Source organism: Bison bison, unplaced genomic scaffold (genome assembly GCF_000754665.1).
Source record: "Bison bison bison isolate TAMUID 2011002044 unplaced genomic scaffold, Bison_UMD1.0 scf7180017864518, whole genome shotgun sequence".
NCBI lineage: Eukaryota > Metazoa > Chordata > Mammalia > Artiodactyla > Bovidae > Bison > Bison bison.
In genome coordinates this window covers 9,573,309-9,593,536 of record NW_011495071.1, presented here as the reverse complement: position 1 = coordinate 9,593,536, position 20,228 = coordinate 9,573,309, and the positions used below count along the sequence as shown (strand labels likewise).

Here is a 20,228-nt window from a genome sequence, read left to right as displayed (position 1 = left end):
GGGGGAGTACACACAAACTTGCCCGCTTTGCTCTCGAAGTTCTTAAATAATAGATCATAATATATGTATTTAATTTTAAAACAGCCTAACAACTCTGATGTCCAATGAACTCTTTTGACCTTGGGGCCAGCATTGGTCCAAGGTCTGGCCACTCTAATCACATCTTCTGCAGAGCCATGCCTCAGTGAACCCACCAGTAAGTTTCCCAGTCCCCCTGCAGACTCAGGGCAAGTCTAAGCCCAAGGCGCCCTCTTGTGGTGATGGGAGTGTGATCCTGACTCGAGCCCTCACCCCACCTGCTCTTCCAGGATTTTGGAGAGGTCTCCCCAGTGTCTCCTGTGGTGCCTGTCCATGTCTGGGGGAACCACAGGCAAGGGCCCCAGTTCCACACCAGTTGGAGATATTGAGTGTTAGTTTCGGGCCGCTGTAGGGTCTTCTAGTCCATGCTTCCCATCAAAGGCCAGACTTCACCATGGAAAGCCCAGCTGGAATCATCCAGTCACTGCCTTGGGCTGTCAGTCCTTTTGCTGGACAGCTCTGCAGGTTAAAACGTCCCACCTCCCACACTGCCCTCTGGAGCATCTGAGCTCCATGCCACCCACGCACATAGGAGGTCAGAGCCCTTTGTGTACGCGTCCATCTAGAGCTGAGAATTGAGTACCCCCTGGAGCTATGCATTAGGCTAGGGGCTGGGAATGCAATAGAGACCAGGCAGTGTCCCTGACCTCAGGAAGTTCATGGCCTGGTGATGCTTGCGGACCATCCTGGGGCAAGTCCCTCATCCTGGGACCTGTGTCTCAGGGAAACAGAGGGGACTATAGGGCCCACAGGGCTTCCCAGGTGGTGCTAGAGGTAAAGAACCACCCGCAGCCAAGACAGGAGATGTAAGAGACATGAGTTAGATCCCTGGATCAGGAAGATCCCCTGAAGGTGGGCGTGGCAACTCACTCCAGTGTTTTTGCCTGGAGAATCCCATGGACAGAGGAGCCTGGCACGCTATGGTTCATAGGGTTGCAAAGAGTTGGACATGCCTGAAGTGACTTAGCACGCACATGGGGCCCACAGAGGGGCACACCTTACCTGAATCTGCCGGTAGGCATCAGGAAAGCCTTCTCTGAGGCAGGGACATCTAAGCAGACACCCCCGGCAAAGAGGAAGGAGGAGGAATGGAGTATAAGCAGTACAAGCAAAAGGAACAGCATATGCCAGGAGGGTGCGTGGCACCCTGGAGGAGCCCACACAGTACAAGCTGGCTGGATCACAGAGGACAGGAGGTGGAAAACCACAGGCAAGGGATGGCGATGATATTTGCACAGGGAGAACTTTGAATCGGGCCTAACTTAGGTGGAAATAATCCACTGGTTTCAGGAGCAGGTGACTTCTGCTGATTGCAACACAGCCTAGGCTTGAATGCCACGGCACGGGGCGGGAGCGGAGGAGGAGTCTGGCAAGAAGGTTGACTATGAGGGCACAAGGAGAAATAGGGCAGAGGTGGAGCGGGACTGGGGCTTGGGGTGGTTTTGATTTCTTTTTTAAATGGGGAAGAGTTAAAAACCTTCTCAGGGCAGACGGGCAGGAGGCGGGAAAGAGGGAGATGCAAGCGGAAGAGAGGGGAGTTCTCCAGACAGGCAGGGGGAGCCTGGGATTCAGAGCCATGGAGTCGGGGGAGAAGGGACATGTCCCCACCATCAGGACAGGTGGGAATACTGAGAGGCCAATGTAGAGGCAGCGGCTAGAGAGGCTTCTGCTTCTGGAGTGCAGGAGAAGAGGGGGCTGTGAGTGCAGGGTCCCTTCACCCCACCCGCTACCCCTGGGAGTCCACACATTCTCCCAGCAGGAGACACAAGGCAGGAGCCAGGACCCAGACAGTGAGACCACCGTCTCCAGGCATGCAGACGCCACCCCAGAAAAGCTCTGGGCCCTAAGGTAGCTGGTGATCTGCCTTCTTTCCCTAGCTTCACTGGAAGCCCCCCTGAGGTATGGGCTTTCTCCCAAGGATCAAATAGGCCTGTGCCATCCATGTTACTTTGGCCCTCTTCCCATCCACTGTCCATTTTTTCTGGGTCCCCATCTGGGACAGCTATTGTCGTCAGGATCTCTACAGGAAAACAGTCAGCCTGACTCAGAGGTCCTTTGATGAAGGAGTGCTTATTTACAGAGGTGCCAGTGGCCTGTGGTCTTTCCAGTAGTCATTTACGGTCGTGAGAGTTGGACCATAAAGAAGGCTGAGTGCCGAAGAATTGCTGCTCTCAAACTGTGGTGCTGGAGAAGACTCTTGAGAGTCCCTTGGACAGCAAGGAGATCAAACCAGTCAGTCCTAAAGGAATTCAATCCTGAATATTCATTGGAAGGACTGATGCTGAAGCTGAAGCTCCAAAACTTTGGCCACCTGATGTGAACAGCTGACTCATTGAAAAAAACCCTAATGCTGAGAAAGATTGGGGGCAGAGGAGAAGAGGGTGACAGAGGATGAGATGGTTGGATGGCATCATCAATTCAATGGACATGAACTTGGGCAAACCCCATGGGATAATGAGGGACAGGGAGGCCTGGCGTGCTGCAGTCTATGGGATTGCAAAGAGTTGGACACGATTTGGTGATTGAACAACAACCGTGGGGTTAAGGGACACTGAGAAGCTAGGGCTGAAGAGGACCAAGGAGGAATGGTGATCTAGGAGCCCAAGGAGGTCTGGAGCCTTGGAGGGAGAAAGCCAGGGGCCAGAGCTATGGTACCAAGGAAGCCAGGGGCAGGGAATCCAGGTCTCAAAGCTCTCATCCTGCCCTATGACCTCTGCTGCTTCTCCTGGCTGAGCCACAGGTGAGGGAACCTAGGTCAGGCTGATCCAGAGGTTGGAGTCCTGGGACACAAAGCAGGGCAGCGGGAGGTGGAGAATGCCGGGGCCCAGGAACAAACAAGGAGCCAGCATGGCCAGTCACCTCTCTATGGTCACTTGTTCATATAGGAGAATAAACTTGTAGAATACTCTGATGCTTCTCATAGTCAAAACACCAACACTTGGTGATAATACAAAGTGATAGCAGATGTGGTGGTGAATTTTCTGTGTCAGCTTGGCTAGGCTACCTTGCTAGTTGTTTGGTCTAATATTAGAGTAGGTGTTGCTGTGAAGGTATTTTGTAGAAATGATTAATGTCTATTGTACAGTCAGTTGCCTTTCAGTAAAGGAGATGATCCTTGATAATGTGGGTGGGCCTCATCCAATCAGTTGAAAGCCTTAAGAGCAAAGACAGGTTTCCTGGAGAAGGAATTCTGCCTCAAGACTCAACATGGAAATTGAGTTGAGTTTCCAGCGGCTGACCTGCCCTCCAGATTTCAGACTCAAGGCTGCCACATCAACTTTTGCCTAATCTGCCAGCTGCCAGGACTTGACTGGCCAGATCCCCAGTCTCATGAGCTAAAACCAATTAGTGTGTGTGTGTTTACCCTTGAACAAGATGGATTTAAAGAGCCTGAGTACAGTTGTCTGGGGATTTTTTCAATAGTAAATACTGTAGTGCCACAAGATCCACAGTTGAATGTGAGGATGCAGAGCTGCGGATACTAAGGAACCATGGGTATGGAGGGCCAACTATAAATCATACTCAGATTTTTAAAAAAATGTTTATTTATCTATTTATTTGACTGCATCGGGTATTAGTTTCAGCATGAGGGGTCTTTGGTGGCGGCATGTGGGATCTTACTCCCCGACCAAGGATTGAACCTGTGTTCCCTGCATTGCAAGGTGGATTTATAACTACTGGACCACCAGGAAAGTCCCCCATACTTAGATTTTTGATTCTGTAAAAGGTCACTCTCCTAGCCCTTGCCTTGTTCAAGGCTTAGCTGTATATTTGTTGTTGTTCAGGCACTCAGTCATGTCCGACTCTTTGCAACCCCACGGACTGCAGCATGCCAGGCTTCCCTGTCCACCACCATCTCCAGGAGTTTGCTCAAACTTGTGTCCATTGAGTCAGTGATGCCAACCAATCATCTCGTCCCTCTTTCATCCCCTTCTCCTTCCGCCTTCAATCTTTCCCAGCAACAGGGTCTTTTCCAATGAGTCAGTTCTTCATATCAGGTGGCCAAAGTACTGGTGCTTCAGCTTCAGCATCAGTCCTTCCAATGAATATTCAGGACTGATTTCCTTTAGGATTGAATGATTTGATTTTCTTGCTGTCCAAGGCACTCTCAAGAGTCCTCTCCAAAACCACAGTTCAAAGGCATCAATTCTTCACTCAGCCTTTTTTAATGTCCAGCTGTCACATCCATACACGACTACTGGAAAAACCATAGCTTTGACTATATGGACCTTTGTTGGCAAAGTGATGTCTCTGCTTTTTAATAGGCTGTCTAGCTGTGTCATAGCTTTTCTTCCAAGGAATAAGTGTCTTTTAATTCCATGGGTGCAGTCACCATCCACAGTGATTTTGGAGCCCAAGAAAATAAAATCTGTCCCTGTTTCCATTATTTCTCCATATATTTGCCATGAAATGATGGGGACCAGATGCTATGATCTTAGTTTTTTGAATGTTGAATTTTAAGCCAACTTTTTCATTCTCCTCCTTCACCTTCATCAAGCGGCTCTTTAGTTCCTCTACACTTTTTGCCATTAGGATGGTGTCATCTGCATATCTGAGGTTATTGATATTTCTCCCAGCAATCTTGATTCCAGGTTGTGCTTCATCCAGCCCAGGATTTCGCATGATGTACTCTGAATATAAGTTAAATAAGAGAGTTGACAATATACAGCCTTGACATACTCCTTTCCCAATTTGGAACCAGTCCATTGTTCCCTATCCATAACTGTTGCTTCTTGACCCGCCTATAGGTTTCTCAGGAGCCAGGTCAGGTGGACTGGTATTCCCATCTCTTTAAGAATTTTCCACAGTTTGTTATGATCCACATAGTCAAAGGCTTTAGTGCAGTCAATGAAACAGAAATAGATGTTTTTCTGGAATTCTCTTGCTTTTTCTATGATCCAATGGATGTTGGCAATTCGATCTCTGGTTCCTCTGCCTTTTCTCAGTACAGCTTGTACATCTGGAAGTTCTTGGTTGACATACTGTTGAAGCCTGCTGCTGCTGCTGCTGCTGCTGCTAAGTTGCTTCAGTCGTGTCTGACTCTGTGTGACCCCATAGACGGCAGCCCACCAGGCTCCGCCGTCCCTGGGATTCTCCAGGCAAGAATACTGGAGTGGGTTACCATTTCCTTCTCCAATGCATGAAAGTGAAAAGTGAAAATGAAGTCGCTCAGTTGTACCTGACTCTTAGCAACCCCATGGACTGCAGCCTACCAGGCTCCCACATCCATGGGATTTTCCAGGTGAGGGTACTGGAGTGGGTTGCCATTGCCTTCTCCACTGTTGAAGCCTAGCTTGAAGGATTTTAAGCATTACCTTGCTAGCATATGAAATGAGTTCAGTTGTGTGTGTGTGTATCAACTGTATATATATGTGTATATATCAACTGTATGTGTGTGTATATGTATATATATACACATATATCAACTGTATCACATACATATATATATCAACTGTATGTATATATTTATGTGTGTGTGTATATATGTGTTTATATATTTACCTATATATGTATATATGTTTGCATGTATACACATATATAATCTGTTCTCTTTCTCTGAAGAATCCTGATAGAGCAGCAATGTGGGGAAACGGGGCCTTTCACACACTGCTAGTGGTAATGTAGAATAAACTGGAACAGCGCCATCTGGAGGTGATTGTACAGTATCTACCGAATACTGGCCATAGGAACCAGTCACAGGAAGCAATTCAATTGCCCAGCTTCTCTGGTGGCTCAGAAGGAAAAAGAATCTCCTTGAAATGCAGGAGACAGGGGTTCGATCCCTGGGTCGAGAAAGTCCCATGGAGAAGGGCATAGCAACCCACTCCAGTATCCTTGCCTGGAAATTCCGTGGACAGGAGAGCCTGGTGGGCTACAGTTACAGTTCATGGGGTCTCAGAAGAGTGGGACACAACTTAGCAACTCAGTAACAAGTCAAAGGGCCAACAATTTACAGTAGGATGCCCAGCAGCCACTACATGGTGAATGCCAGTGTTTGGGAAGATGCCCTAGAGAGGCCCTCTCTGTTAGTGAGCAATGGAACTGGGGTCTTGGAAGGTGGTGAAGTCATCCAGAGATGGGACTGGGCCGGTACCCACATTCCTCATATGCATTGTTAGCCTCAAGCTTTGCTTCTGGTGAGCAGTCCCAGCCCCACTTTTGGCCAGATTCCTCTGTGGCTCCACCCACCCTATCCAGGTGCCTTGAAGACCCTGGGCAGAGGAAAAGGCTTTGGGAAGAACACCTCCCCTGCTTGTCCCCCGGCAGGACTGAAGCTGGTCCTTGAAAACAGGTACAGAAAGAGGCATGTCCACTTGAAAAGGATATCTCCCCACCCCTCAGCCCCTAACTTGACCATGGCCAAGCACACCTGGCTCCCTGCACAACTCTCTGACCAGCACAATTCAAGGAGCAGCAGCAGACTGTTCTGGGGGTGCTGGGGAGAGTAATGGGGCAGCCCAGCAAGCCCCTTTCCCTCTGCAAAGTCTGTGGGGAAGGTGCCTCCCTCTAAGGAGTGGTGACGCCTGGAACTTGCCCAACCCTGAAACACTCCAGTCTCTTCCCTGTGCTCACATGGTCCCCTCTACCTTGCCAAATCCTGATCAGCCTGCGGTCTCAACCTCTTCCTATCCCATCCCATCCCAGGAAACCTTCCCTAATCAACTCAGCCACGCACATCCCTCCTCCTTGGAAGTCCTCAGTATCTGGCCCAGCACTTCATATTACAGCCTCTTTATACTAGGAGATACTCTGGAAGTGAAGAGGTCCTTCAAGATCCTTGGCTGGGACTTGCCTGGTGGTCCAGTGGCTACGACTTCACGCTCCCAATGCAAGAGACCCAGGTTTGATCCCTCATCAGGGAACTAGATCCCATGTGCTGCAACTAAGAATTCACATGCTGCAACTTAAAAAAACAAAAAAATCCTGCATACCACAACTAAGACCCAGCACAGCCAAAATATGTAATAAATATTTTTTTAAAAGTAAATGACTTTTAAAAAGATGCCTGGCTTAGTTGTCTTGGGTTTATAAATGAGGAAATAGCTGCTCTTCTCATGAACAGTAATAATATTAATGGCAGCTAGCACAGTGAGCATTCTCTCTGTGAAGGGCACTTAACACATATAAATCCACTGGAGTCTCACAATTAAGCCCATTTTGTAGCTGAGAGAGCTGAGGTACAGAGAGGTAAAGTAACAAATCAAGACTGCACAGCAAATAAGAATCATGGCCAGCAGTAGGCCCATGAAAAGATGTTCAACCTCGCTAATTGTTTGAGAACTGCAAATCAAAACTACCATGAGGTACCACCTCACTTCAGTCAGAATCAGTTCAGTTCAGTCGCTCAGTCGTATCCGACTCTTTGCGACCCCATGGACTGCAGCATGCCAAGCCTTCCTGTCCATCACCAACTCCCGGAGTTCACTCAAACTCATGTCCACTGAGTCGGTGATGCCATCCAGCCATCTCTTCCTCTGTCGTCCCCTTCTCCTCCTGCCTTCAATCTTTCCCAGCATCAGGGTCTTTTCCAATGAGTCAGTTCTTCGAATCAGGTGGCCAAACTATGGGACTTTCAGCTTCAGCATTAGTCCTTCCAATGAATATTCAGGACTGATTTCCTTTAGGATAGATTGGTTGGATCTCCTTGCAGTCCAAGGGACTCTCAAGAGTCTCTTCTCCAACACCACAGTTCAAAAACATCAATTCTTTGGTGCTCAGCTTTATAGTCCAGATCTCCCTGGTGGCTCAGAGGTTAAAGCATCTGCCTGCAAGGCGGGAGACCCGGGTTCAATCCCTGGGTCAGGAAGATCCCCTGGAGAAGGAAATGGCACCCCACTCCAGTACTCTTGCCTGGAGAATCCCATGGATGGAGGAGCCTGGTAGGTTACAGTCCACGGGGTCGCAAAGAGTCGGACACGACTGAGCACTTCACTTGCACTTTCACTTTATAGTCCAACTCTCACATCCATACATGGCCACTGGAAAAAACCATAGATTTGACTAGACAGACCGTTGTTGGCAAAATAATGTCTCTGGTTTTTAATATGCTGTCTAGGTTGGTCATAACTTTTCTTCCAAGGAGCAAGCATCTTTTAATTTCATGGCTGCAATCACCATCTGCACTGATTTTGGAGCCCCCAAAAATAAAGTCTGTCATTGTTTCCACTGTTTCCCCATCTATTTGCCATGAAGTGATGGGACCAGATGCCATGATCTTAAGTTTTCTGAATGTTGAGCTTTAAGCCAACTTTTTCACTCTCCTCTTTCACTTTCATCAAGAGAATGGGAAAGTCTAGAGATCTCTTCAAGAAAATTAGAGATACCAGTCAGAATAGCCATCAATTTAAAAGTCTACAAATAACATGCTGGAGAAGGTGTGGAGAAAAGGGAATCCTCCTACACTGCTGGTGGGAATATAAATTGGTACAGCCATTATGGAAAACAAGATGGAGTTTCCTCAAAAATCTAAAAAATATAATTGCCATATGATCCAGAAATCCCATTCCTGGCCATGTATCCAGACAAAACTCTAATTTAAAAAGATACATGTACCCCTATGTTCATAGAAGCACTATTTACAATAGCCAAGATATGGAAACAGCCTAAATGTCCACTGACAGGTGAATGGATAAAAAAAAAAAAGTGGTACATGTATCAGTGCACTACTACTCAGTCAGAAAAAAGAATTAAAATGCCATTTGCAGCAACATGAATGAACCTAGAGATGATCACACTAAGTAAATCAGAAAGACAAATACCATATAATATCACTTACATGTAGAATCTAAAATATAACACAAATGAAATTATCTACAAAATAGAAACAGACTCACAGACATACAGAACAGACTTGTGGTTGCCACGGGAGCAGGGATGGTGGGGAAGAATAGATTGGGAGTTTGAGATTAACAAATGCAAACCAATATGTATATGTGTGTGCCTGTGCGCAACTGAATCACTTTGCTGTACAACAGAAACTCAACATTGTAAATCAATTATAGTGTGCTGCATTCATGTCTGCCTCTTTGTGACAGCACAGACTGTAGCCTGCCAGGCTCCTCTGTCCATGGAATTCTCCAGGCAAGAATACTGGAGTGGGTTGCCATGCCCTCCTCCAGGGGATCTTCCCAAACCAGGGATCGAACCCAGGTCTCTTATGTCTCCTGCATTATTCTTTACCATTAACATCACCTGGGAAGCCCTAAAATAGGAAAAAAAAACAACAAACCTATTTCCAGGATTTGATCCCTGGAGAAGTCTGGCTCAGAATTTTTATCTGTCTCACGGTGTGTTTTACTGCTTACCCACCTGTGTCTGTCTCATCTTAAGTGCAGAAGTTTTGTCATAGCTTTTCCTAGTAATGCCCACCCCCAGCTACATCCTCCCCCCACCCCAAGATTGAGCACACAGTAGGTGCTTCAGGAGTTGTCCCTAGGCTGGCTGTCCCCAAGACGTGTTCCCTAGACAGGGACACGTCTCCTGACACCAGGTGGCAGCATTGGCCAAAAATTCTCTCAGAACTCTGCGTCTAGAGCTGTCAGTCAAGTAAAAATTTAAACTTTTATTTCTGGTACAAATGATAAATATTTTGCATTAAAAATCTGGAATTCAAGTTTTCCTCATACTTCATGCTCCCTCCCTGTCCCAGAACCTTACAAAAATATTTCTGTTTAGAGGGAGCAAGCCAGCACCTGCTCCCTCGGCAAAGTCCAGGTTTGCAGAAAGGCACGTATTCTGTGTCAGGGTGGGGACGGCGGCCTCCGAGGCCAGAACGAGAGGAAGGCGCTGAGATCCGTGCTAGGGGCTGCGCCCCCTCTGGTGCAATGATTCTTCCCCTCCTTGCTGCGCAGTGGGACGGTGCACAGGGGCCAGGTCCTTCCCAACGGTGGGGCAGGAGTTGTGTGTGGGGAGGTGGGTACGACAGGCACAGACACCCTTCAGGGTCTAAACCTTTGAAGAGTTAAATAGGAGAGTCACAGGCCGTCACATTTTGGGTGCTTGAAAGTGAACACTTTGGGGAGATGAAGAAGGGGAGGCAAGCTTGGAGAACCCCCCCTTCTCCCTGGGTCCCCAAGGAAGGCGCACAGGGCAGGAGTGGGGGCTGCCTTCATGAGTTAAACCTTGCCACACCACACCCCTTTCACAGTCACGGGTGAGGGAGCCAGAGGCTCCGGGATTAGGTGATGGGAAGGAAGAGCGATAAGGCCTCCGTTGTCGGGGGTGGAGGGCACCCCCTCTGGCGGCTGGGGGAGGGGCAGTGGGTCCCGGGCAGCTGCCTCGGGGACCACCCCTCGTCCCAGCCTGGCTAGGGGTCCTCATCCCAGAGGCACAGCTGCTTCTGGGGCACGTAGAAGTCGAAGCTGTAGTTCTTCTGGCAGCTGCGGATGCCGCACTTGTAGGGCGCTGGGCGGTCGCGGCCGTGGCAGTACTTGAGCATGCAGGGGTACCAGGCCAGGCTCAGACCATAGCGGCAGATGCAGGGCTTCCCGCGGTCCCCCACCTGCCCGCAGCGAGGCAGCAACACCTGCTCTGAAGCCTTGGGGAGAGCCTCGAACACGGAGCCATCCACACCTGGGAGAGAAGGCGGGGGTCAGGGCGGGGGCAGGGGCCTCCCCACATGGCCCCTTCAGGCATCCTAGTGCTCCCATGAGCTAAGTGTTACCATCCTTGTTTTACAGATGAGAAAACTGGCCCAGAGAGGTTATCGGCCTGGCTGACGTCACACAGTAAGTAGGGATTCAGGACTGTCTGACTTCAAGTCCTCCACTTGCCCCTGCCAGTGCCACGCAGGCATCACTTCCTCCAGGAAGCCCTCCCTGACCAGTCCTAGCTGGGTGGAGAACTCCCATATCTCATCATTGCTCCCCATCATATTTGAGGTGATATAGCAGTGGGCCGCACCCAGCTGACCTTGCTCCAGCCAGAACCGGACGTCTTCCTGGCGGGTGTAGATGGCATCCAGGGCCTCGGCACACACGTTGCGGAGATGGGGGCTCAGCAGCGCCCCCTGGCTGAAGTTGACGGCGATGTCCATGTGCATCTGCTCTGGGCCCCGCACCTCCTCAGCCTGCCGCACTGCCCGTGGGTTTTTCTGAGTGGAAGAGAAGAGTTGTTCCTACCCGGCCTCAGTCAGCCCCCTGCCCACTCTTTCCCTGATCGCTGATTGTCAGAAAAACCCAGGCTGGCTGCCTTCAGATCCTTGGGGCCACCTGCAGGGTGACAGTCAGGGGGAACCAGCCCCCCTCCAACTGGTGGAAAAACTGATACCCAGGGCACCGTCAATTCTTTTCAGCTGGCCACTGGGCTGACCTCTGAGACCTTAGGGAAAATTCTGACATGTTGCTGGGGGGGTGGGGATGGGGGTGGGCAAGCCAGGCCAGTTGTCCCAGGGTCAGTGACCGCTGGGGTCCTGTACTTGCCAACATCCAGGTAACTGAGTCTCTCTGGGAAAAGCAGACAGAAGGGTGGGACCTAGGACAGGTCCTGCTGAAGAGTTTAGGGAGCTTACATGAGGCCAGGGAGAGGCCTGGGGTAGGGGAAGGGACTGGGAGTGGGCAAAAAGCTGAGGGGTTCCAAAGCTGCGTTGAATGCTTTACATGCTCTGTCCCACTTAATTCTCACTGTAACCCGTCTCTCAGTAAGAAAATAGGGGCTTTGAGGGACTTTCCTGGAGGGCTAGTGGTTAAGACTGGGCTTCAAATGCAGGGGCTGCGGCGGATTCCATCCCGGGTTGGGAAAACTAAAATTCCACATGCCCTGTGGCGTGGCCAAAAAACAAAGAAAATAGGGACTTGGAAGGGAGGTGACACGTCTAGAGTCACCCAGATGATGAGTGGCATTGCCACAGCTGAAGGCAGATCTGACTTGCCTCCATCATAAACGGGGAGGGGCTGAGGTTGGGGGCAGGAAGAATTTGAGAGATGGGGGTTCGGTGCAGATTAGGGATCTGGGGTTATGGGATCAGGTGTGGCCTGGGGCATAATCAGGGGGCTCAGGATTAGAGGCTGAGTGTGGGGCCAGGGATTAGGTGGATCAGGGCGGGGTGGGACACTGAGGCTGGGGTGGGTGGGGTCCAGGCCAGGGCTCAGCTGCAGGGGTGCGTGCAGGCTCTGGGGCAAGCCTGGGGTGGGCACTCACCTGCCGGAGCTTGGCCATGGCCTCGCTGGGAATGATCTCATTGTGGTGCAGCCGGGTGACAAAGCAGAGAGCCTGGAACTGACTCTGCCCCTTCTCCAGCTCCCCCAGAATCAAGGCCCGGAAGATCTTCACATCCTGATGGGGAAGGGCAGAAGGATGGGGGCTGGTTGGAGGGGGTGAGATCTCCTCACCAGTCCCCCCCTCAACACACAATGCTCAGCTCAGACCACCCCCCCTCAGAGAACACAGGCCTGGACACTGTCCTGCAACGGACACCTCCCTCCTGCTGTCCTGGGAATTTTTTTCTTTCCCATTTAAACCCGTGACTTAAAAGAACACACCCCAGATGTTCCAAAGCCTTCTGGAAAATTCACATAGTGAACTGCTAGAAAGCTTTCCAAAAACAAGGCTGTTTAAAAGTACAGAAATTCACCTTAAAGGAAACCACCGCTTTTGGCACCTGGTCCACTCATAGCTGATACTTCCCTTCTGGGGCACCCCTGTGTTCCCTGATCAGGGTGAGTCGGGGTCCCTACGACCGCCTGACCAGGGTGTCACAAGGCAGAGGCTGCACTTTTTACAAGCACAGATTTCAGAGTTCCTCTTGCTGACTTTCCCATTCAGTAGGTTTGGGGAGAAGGCCCCCAGTGCTTCTGGTCATCCAGGCTTCTAGACACCAGCATCTCAGATGAAGCTGGCGGGGTCAGGATGGGGTTAAGGGCAGACACAGCAGCAGCTGTTGCCAAGGGCGCTGCGATGACTCACCTTTCCCCTTCCCTCCCCACTTCCCCTTTCCCCATGGGGTTACTAATGGCCTGGCCAGCAGGCCAAGGGCTCCTTCCTGTCACTGACTGACTGTGTGAATCAGGGAGGCCAGAGAGGGGCAGAGGAAGAAGGGAGAGGGGCTGTGGGATGGGGTTCCCTTTCCAAACCGGCTGCTGAAACCCTGGGCACCTGAGGTATCCCTTGCTCTCACCCAGCTCTGTGCCTTGGCTAATGGCTCCCGATGAGACATCAGCAGGTCCCAGTCAGCAGTGGTCTAAGTGTGGGAAGATCCCCCCTGCCTGGGAGGGACCCTGGTCGCACTGATGGTTCCTCCAGGAACCCTAGTGGTCCTGTACCAACACAGAGGGTATAGAGCCTATATAGATATGAATCCTTCAATGACTGTGCCCTGGGCTCATTCACCAAACATCCCGGTTCACTGAGTGCTTCCTGCCAAGTGAAATGCTCTGAGAACAGGGTCTGAGGGGCCCCCCTGGATTCCAGTGTAGGCAGTGAGGGGCCCAGGGTTCCCCTCCAAGTCTGCAGTGTATTAGTGGCGTTCAGCTCATCTCCCAGTTTCTCTAAGCCTTGTTTGTAAAGGGATGATGCCACTTTTACCCGGAGGTTGTGGTGAGGACAGAACAGGCTGGTGTGAAGGGAAACACAGAGAATGCCTGCTCTGAGTTAAGTGCTCAGCGGTGCTGGCTGGGGCCACTGGCCCACTGCAAGTGACTGGCCAGTGCTGCTGCTGCTAAGTCGCTTCAGTCATGTCCGACTCTGTGCGACCCCTGAGACAGCAGCCCACCAGGCTCCCCTGTCCCTGGGATTCTCCAGGCAAGAACACTGGAGTGGGTTGCAATTTCCTTCTCCAGTGCATGAAAAGTGAAAAGTGAAAGTGAGGTCGCTCAGTCGTGTCGACTGAGCGACCCCATGGACTGCAGCCTACCAGGCTCTTCCGTCCAGGGATTTTCCAGTGCTATCATCCCACAAATCCCCATGATCTTTCTGTCGTTTTCGTTGTTTGTTTGTTTTAGAGTCTTTTGATGTGGACCCTTTTTAAAGTCTTTATTGAATTTGTTACAATATTGCTTCAGTCTTATCTTTTGGTTTTTGGGTCCCAAGGCATGTGGGATCTTATCTTAGTTTCCTGACCAGGGATCAAACTGGTACCCTCTACATTAGCAAGCAAAATTTTAACCACTGGACCACCAGGGAAGTATCTCCCCACCCCACCACCCCATGCCCTTTGGAATTTCTCTGACTCTCCAAGGACTTTCCCTACTTCCCTTCACTATAAATGGTCTCTGGAACATTGAGGGGTGGGACTGTCCAGGGAGATTTTCCACCAAGATCGTAGAAAGGGAGACTGAGGCCCAGCTGGTGAGAAAGGTTATGTTAGGTTCCTCCTGGTCCCAGACTTGGAGGGAAGGTGAATCACAGCTCGGGTAACCTCAGCTTCCTCTCAGCAGGAAATCCGCTCTTGGGTCATGAGGCTAGGCTGTCCTTGCCCCGCCAAGCCTCGGTCATCCAATCTTCCACACCCTCAGGTCGGCTGAGGGGAGACTGGAGTTGGTACATGGGTGCATTTTCCGCTCAGTTTTTGCCAGGTGAGACTTGATACCAGATTTCCCCTCCTGGGGCTGTGTTAGGCGGATGTCCCTGGCAGGACCCCCAGGCAGGATCCAAAGTCCGCATATTTTCAGCCGTGACCCTTGAAGGGAATGCCATCTGGGATATTCACAGCATCTTTTCCGATACCACAGGCACGTGCCATAGCCTGTGGTCTATGGGCTGCCCCGAGCTGGCCTCCTGGCTTGGACACTACCCATCTACCACTAGCCAGAGAAAGTATTTAAAATTCTAGACCAGACCAGGGGGTGAACGAAATCTGTCAGAATATTTTCCCTGCTTCTAGATTAAATAACAAAGTCAATGACAACAGCAAAATGCTACCAAAATGGGAATGTGACTGCGGGTGAAGCGAGGGGATGAGAATTTTTTGTTGAGATAGATTTCCTCTATGTCTCTCATTTATTTTTGTAGGACAACGATTTATTGAAGTTTATAACTGGAAGGGACAAGTCACTGTTACCATGAGTCAAAAAGGCTATACTGCCCCATTCAAATCTGCACAACAACAGGAGGTAGGAACTATGATTATTACTGTGTTTGGAATGGATAACTTGCTCAAGGTCATGAGACCAAGAGGAAATGCAGCCAAAATTTTTAACCCAGGCAGCCTGCCTCCAAAATCCAAACTCTCGCAACCATAATGAACAACTGCTTCTAGGTCAACTAATCCAATGTCTCTGATGCCCAGTTACAGACCAGATGGTGCAGGAGATTCAGGTTTGATCCCTGGGTCAAGAGGATTTCCTAGAGAAGGAGACAGCAACCCACTTCAGTGTTCTTGGCTGGAGGGTTTCATGGACAGAGCAGCCTGGTGGGCTACAGTCCCTGGGGGTGCAAACAGTCGGACATGACTGAGCAACCACCACTTTCACTTTCTAAAGAAACTAAAGCTCAGGCCCAGAGAGAGAGCGCGGTCTGCCTGCAGCCACACAGCCAGTGAGAGACAGAAGAGAATGCAGGGCCCTCTTCCCGCCGTGTAGTCTGCGTGTCCTCTGCAGACCTGCCCAGGACTACAGTGGCTCCCATTCAAGGCTGTGTGTGACTAACAGTCAACAGCATCTGATGCAAACATCAGGGTAAGATGACGCAGGATCACCTTTCTAATCCCTCTGCCTGCTCTGCCCAGGGCCTCTGTAAACCCTGAATTTTCCAACCTTCTTAATCTGTATCTCCAGGAAACCAAGTTCCCTGTGCTGAGCCCAGGAGGGAGACAGCAGTCCAAGCAGCTGGATCTTTGTGGCTCCATCATCATGACCAGTGTCTCTCCTACCTTCTACTCCCCACACCTCAGACTCACTAACAGGGCCCCCTTTCCCTTCAACACAGAGGACAGGGCAGGGGGAGAGGGCCCCCTGCTTCAGGGAACATCTGACCAGGTGCTAAGCTCCCAGCTTTTCTCCTTGCCCAAGAATCCCCTGGGATGATCCACCCAGATGTGGCCTAACGCCCAAGGCAGACGACACAGCTGGGAAGAGCATATGGCAGGCTTTTCAGGCCCAGGTCTCAGGCTAGGATGTCTAAGATGGGCAGTTTCTATAAGGCTCCTTCTCCCACGGGTTCCTAGGAACCTGCAGCCCCCCAGGAGCAGGCCACCAGGAAGAAGAGGAGGGGACGGTACCAGGGCTGAAACTGGGCCATACAGAGGGGATGGTCACAGAGATACACCAAGTCCCCAATACGAACTTTCAAGTTGCGAACGTTCAAAGATGCCAACGTGCATCTGGTTCCAGCAAGGAACCAGAACCTGAGCCATCAACGTCAAGCGTGAATGAAATTGCAGCTTGCCCTCCGTCTCCTATTGCTGATGATCCTTCAGCTCTACCATCTCCCACCTCCTCTCCCTCCTCCAGTTGGTAACTCTTCTTGCTTGTTCACTCGATGCCAGCCCCTGTATGCCAGCTGTTGTACAGTACTACTGTACTTTTCAAAGTACTGTATTGTAAGATTAAAAATGTTTTACTTTTTGTGTTTTTTTAAATGTATTCTTTGTGTGAAAAGTATAAACCCATGACAGTACAGTACTATATAGGCAACTGTGTTAGTTGGGTACCTGGGCTAACCTTGATGGACTTAACGAACAAACTGGACATATGAACGTACTCCCAGAAGGGAACTCATTTGTATACAGGGAACTTACTGTAGTGAGGATCTGCTGAAGTCCTTTGTGGGTGGTTTAAAGGTTCTCAGAGGGCAGGATAGTTAAGAGCAAAGGCTCTGGAGCCAGTGCTGCCTGCATTCAGATCCTGGCTTTGCTGATACGCGCCATGTCATCCTGGGGGATTCACTTGACCTGTCTGTATCTTAGTTTCCACATGTGTAAAATGAGTACAGGCAACAATACCTACACCTCAAGGAATTCCTGAGAGGAAAAATGAGTGAAAGGTCTCAGAACAGCATGGGCTGGACTCCTTCAGCTTTTCTCTAGAATTGTTGCAATCCCTGGCCTAGCTCCAACTGTGATCAACTCCAGACCTGCAGAGGCAAGAAAACAGAGCTTTCTTCCAGAGACACACCAGAGCCCCAGAGAAGTCAGCTGACTCTGCTGGAGCTTGCAGGTAATCAGCAAATCGGTGGGAGAGTGCTGACTAGCATCACCTGGGGCAGGTCCTTCACAGGCGGCAAGGCAGGGCAGTGGGCAACACCAAGGTCAGGGCCCCAGTCTTCAAGGGGCTCATAGGGGAAGCTGACCTACAACTGAAGTCAGCGCCCATGATGAGGCCTAGGGTTGAGGCTTATGCAGAGTGCTATAGGGTAAAGATGAAAGTGAAAGTCGTGTCCGACTCTAGTGCTCCGGTCCCTTTAAGCATGGGGCTGGGAGGGAGGGAAGACTTACTGGAGCAGAGGTCCTCAACCTTTTTGGCACCAGAGACAGGTTTCGTAGAAGACAATGTCCCCATGAATCAGGCTGGGGGGTGGGAGCAGGCATGGACGGACGGTTGGGGGATGATTCAAGCGCGTTTCATTTGCTGTGTGCTTTATTTCTATTGTTATATCAGCTTCGCCTCAGATCATCAGGCACTAGATCCTGGAGGCTGGGAACCCCTGTACTAGACTGAAGGGTACTTCACTGGTTCTGGACAATGAGAGGATAGGGGGCTTTCTAGCCAAGAGAGAGGCAATTACAGAAAACGTGTGTGTGTGTGCTGTGTGCTCAGTCGTTCCGTGGACTGCAGCCCACCAGGCTCCTCTGTCCGTGGGATTTCCCAGGCAATAATACTGCAGTGGGTTGCCATTTCCTCCTCCATGGGCTCATCTCGACCCAGGGACTGAACTTGCATCTCTTGCACCTCCTGCATAGGCAGGCAGGTTCTTTACCACGAGCGCCACCTGGGAAGCCCCATTACAGAAGCCGGGGAGGTACAAAGGCATCTTAATGCCCCCACCCATCCATCTCTTCACGCTACCGTCTTATGATCTGCCTAATGCCCTTCCAAGGCTTATTTTGTCCTCACCATAAAGTGTACCCCCCAGAGGCTGGCATCCACATCTTTGCTGACAGTTCTAAGCACTGAACCAAAGAGGTGGCGGTTTCCAGAGTAAGCGAGGCCAGGTGCCTGTCTATGAGTTGATGCCTGGCGGGGATATCCAGTCCCATCCTGCCCAGCATCCTTCAGGACTCAGTTCACATGCATCCATCCACCCCCACCAACCCTCCAGCAGAGTTGGCCAGGTCCAATCCCTACCTTCCTCCCACTGTGTCTGGAATGACCTCTTTCCTTGTCTTTCCTTCCAGATTCAACTCCTTGAGGCCAGGATAGTATATTATTTGCAGTGTATCCCCACCCACTAGAACACAACAGGTGTCGTGTTCAGTACATATCTAGAAATGAATAAATGAAGGATGGACTGGACAAATAAGAGCAGGCCAGGGTCCTAAGCAAAGTGATGGGAGTACCAGGGAGGGGAGGGAGGGAGGGGACGGCAGTGAGAGTGGAAGGAAGAGGCTGGTGGGAGGGCAGGGACAGGGTCTGAGAGCCCAGTCAAAGAGTCTGAGCTTCATCTAGCAGACCACTGGAAGTCATCACTGGATTTTCAGCCTGGAGGTGACATGCACGAATCTCTGGCTCAGAGCTGAATCAGAAACTTGAGTTGTGCTAGGCCAGCGTGCATTTTATCTAAACACCTCGGAAGGGCCCCAGTCCTCGTGTAGCGTCTTCTGCCTGGGCAACAAGTCTCCCAGGCCCTCCACGCTGTGCCCCTGGCTCAGGACAGCGGCTCCACCTTATCTATGCAGTGTCCTCAGCCTGACACAAAGCTGAGTGAAGGCACCCATGCTCTGGGGCCTCCATCGAAACCTCTTGCCCCCAACAAGAAGACGGTTCTTCTTGGGCTTCCTTGTACCCAGGCTCCTGCCGACTGGCAGTCCTACAGCTGCGCTTTTGGCTTCTAGAGGTTCAGGGGAGCTTTTTCATGCTCCAGTGAGGTTCCAGCAGGGGACGTGACCTTCAAGGTCATCCAGCTGCAGGGCCAGCCCCAGGCGCCCATATTTTCTAACTCAACTCCCGTGATCTTTCTGCTCTTCCCAGCTCCCCGCTGAGCCCTCTCCCAGATATTCTATTCTTCTCTGCGTTCACTCCCTGCCCTAGACGCTCTGTATCTCATAGAAGGCTGTTCTGGGAAAAGCAGGGGGTAGCCCTCTGCACTTACAAGAGCAGACAGCCTGTGCCAGGCCCCTACGGCTGCCTTCCGGGGGAGAGGCTCCAGGGAAAGCTCGGTGTTGGGGACAGGAGGAGACCCCGGAGACAGGCCACAGGAGCACCGATGACCCTAGCGCTGTCACACAAGCCCAACTGCCAGCTTCCAGAATGAAAGGGGGAAACAAACCTCTCTTGTTTTAACTGCTGTGGGGTTTTATATTACAGCCAAGTCGAATCGTAACTGTACACAGACAGACACCTGCTTGCCCCCATTCAGGGGCCACGTGGCCAAGCTTTCATCCAGAGGTGCTGATGCTTGAACGATCTTCCACCCTTCACCCAGTGGCACCCAGGCCCCCCATGCCCCTCGTGCTGAGGCCCACACTTCCGCTCGGCCGTGGGCCCCTCCTTTCTCGCACCCCTGCTCCTAGGAGCACGTTTCTGCCCTCGTGGCCTCTCCCAGGAGTCTCCACGTCACCCGCTTTCTCTCGATCACCGCAGCACCCCTTGCGTGTAGTCACACACACCCATCTTCTCCCGACAGTCTCTCCACACTCTTCTCCCGCCCTCCCTTCTTCCCCCAAAGTCTCTCTCTCTCTCACACACACACACACACACACACACACACACACAGTGTCTTCCATGCCTTCTCACACACCAGTCTCTGCACCCACCGCACACAGGCTGTTACACTCACCTACATCCAGGCACTTACACCCGCCTCTCCCAGTTCACCTCCCCAGCCTAGCCTGGCCAACCCCACCTCCTCCTCTGCCCTCCTTCCCACCACCAGCTCCCAGCTCCAACTGCCCCCCTGCCCCTGACTCCAAGCGCCCTTCCTCAGCCCCCTTTTCCAGAAAGCCCACCATGGGGAAGTGCGGGGAGGCTCTCTCATCTCAGACCTCGCTGCCCACCCAGCCCTGGACCACGGGGGAACTGAAAACGAAGAGGGTCAGATGGTGGAGCTGCTGTGCTGTG

The 20,228-nt window shown here is 51.2% G+C and overlaps 1 protein-coding gene across 1 annotated transcript in view; it reads right to left on the bottom strand.

Annotated features, from left to right (window-relative positions):
- Positions 1-9,272: 9,272 nt before the first annotated feature.
- The window catches only part of OAF (OAF homolog (Drosophila)), a 90,932-nt gene continuing 79,976 nt past the window's right edge, over positions 9,273-20,228 (bottom strand). Inside the window, exons 6-8 of the mRNA XM_010830657.1 lie at positions 12,217-12,351; positions 10,990-11,170; positions 9,273-10,650 (exon numbers count right to left, since the gene is read on the bottom strand). Coding sequence (XP_010828959.1) covers positions 10,385-10,650; positions 10,990-11,170; positions 12,217-12,351 — 582 coding nt within the window. The 3' untranslated portion in view covers positions 9,273-10,384. The remainder of the gene's footprint in view (positions 10,651-10,989; positions 11,171-12,216; positions 12,352-20,228) is intronic.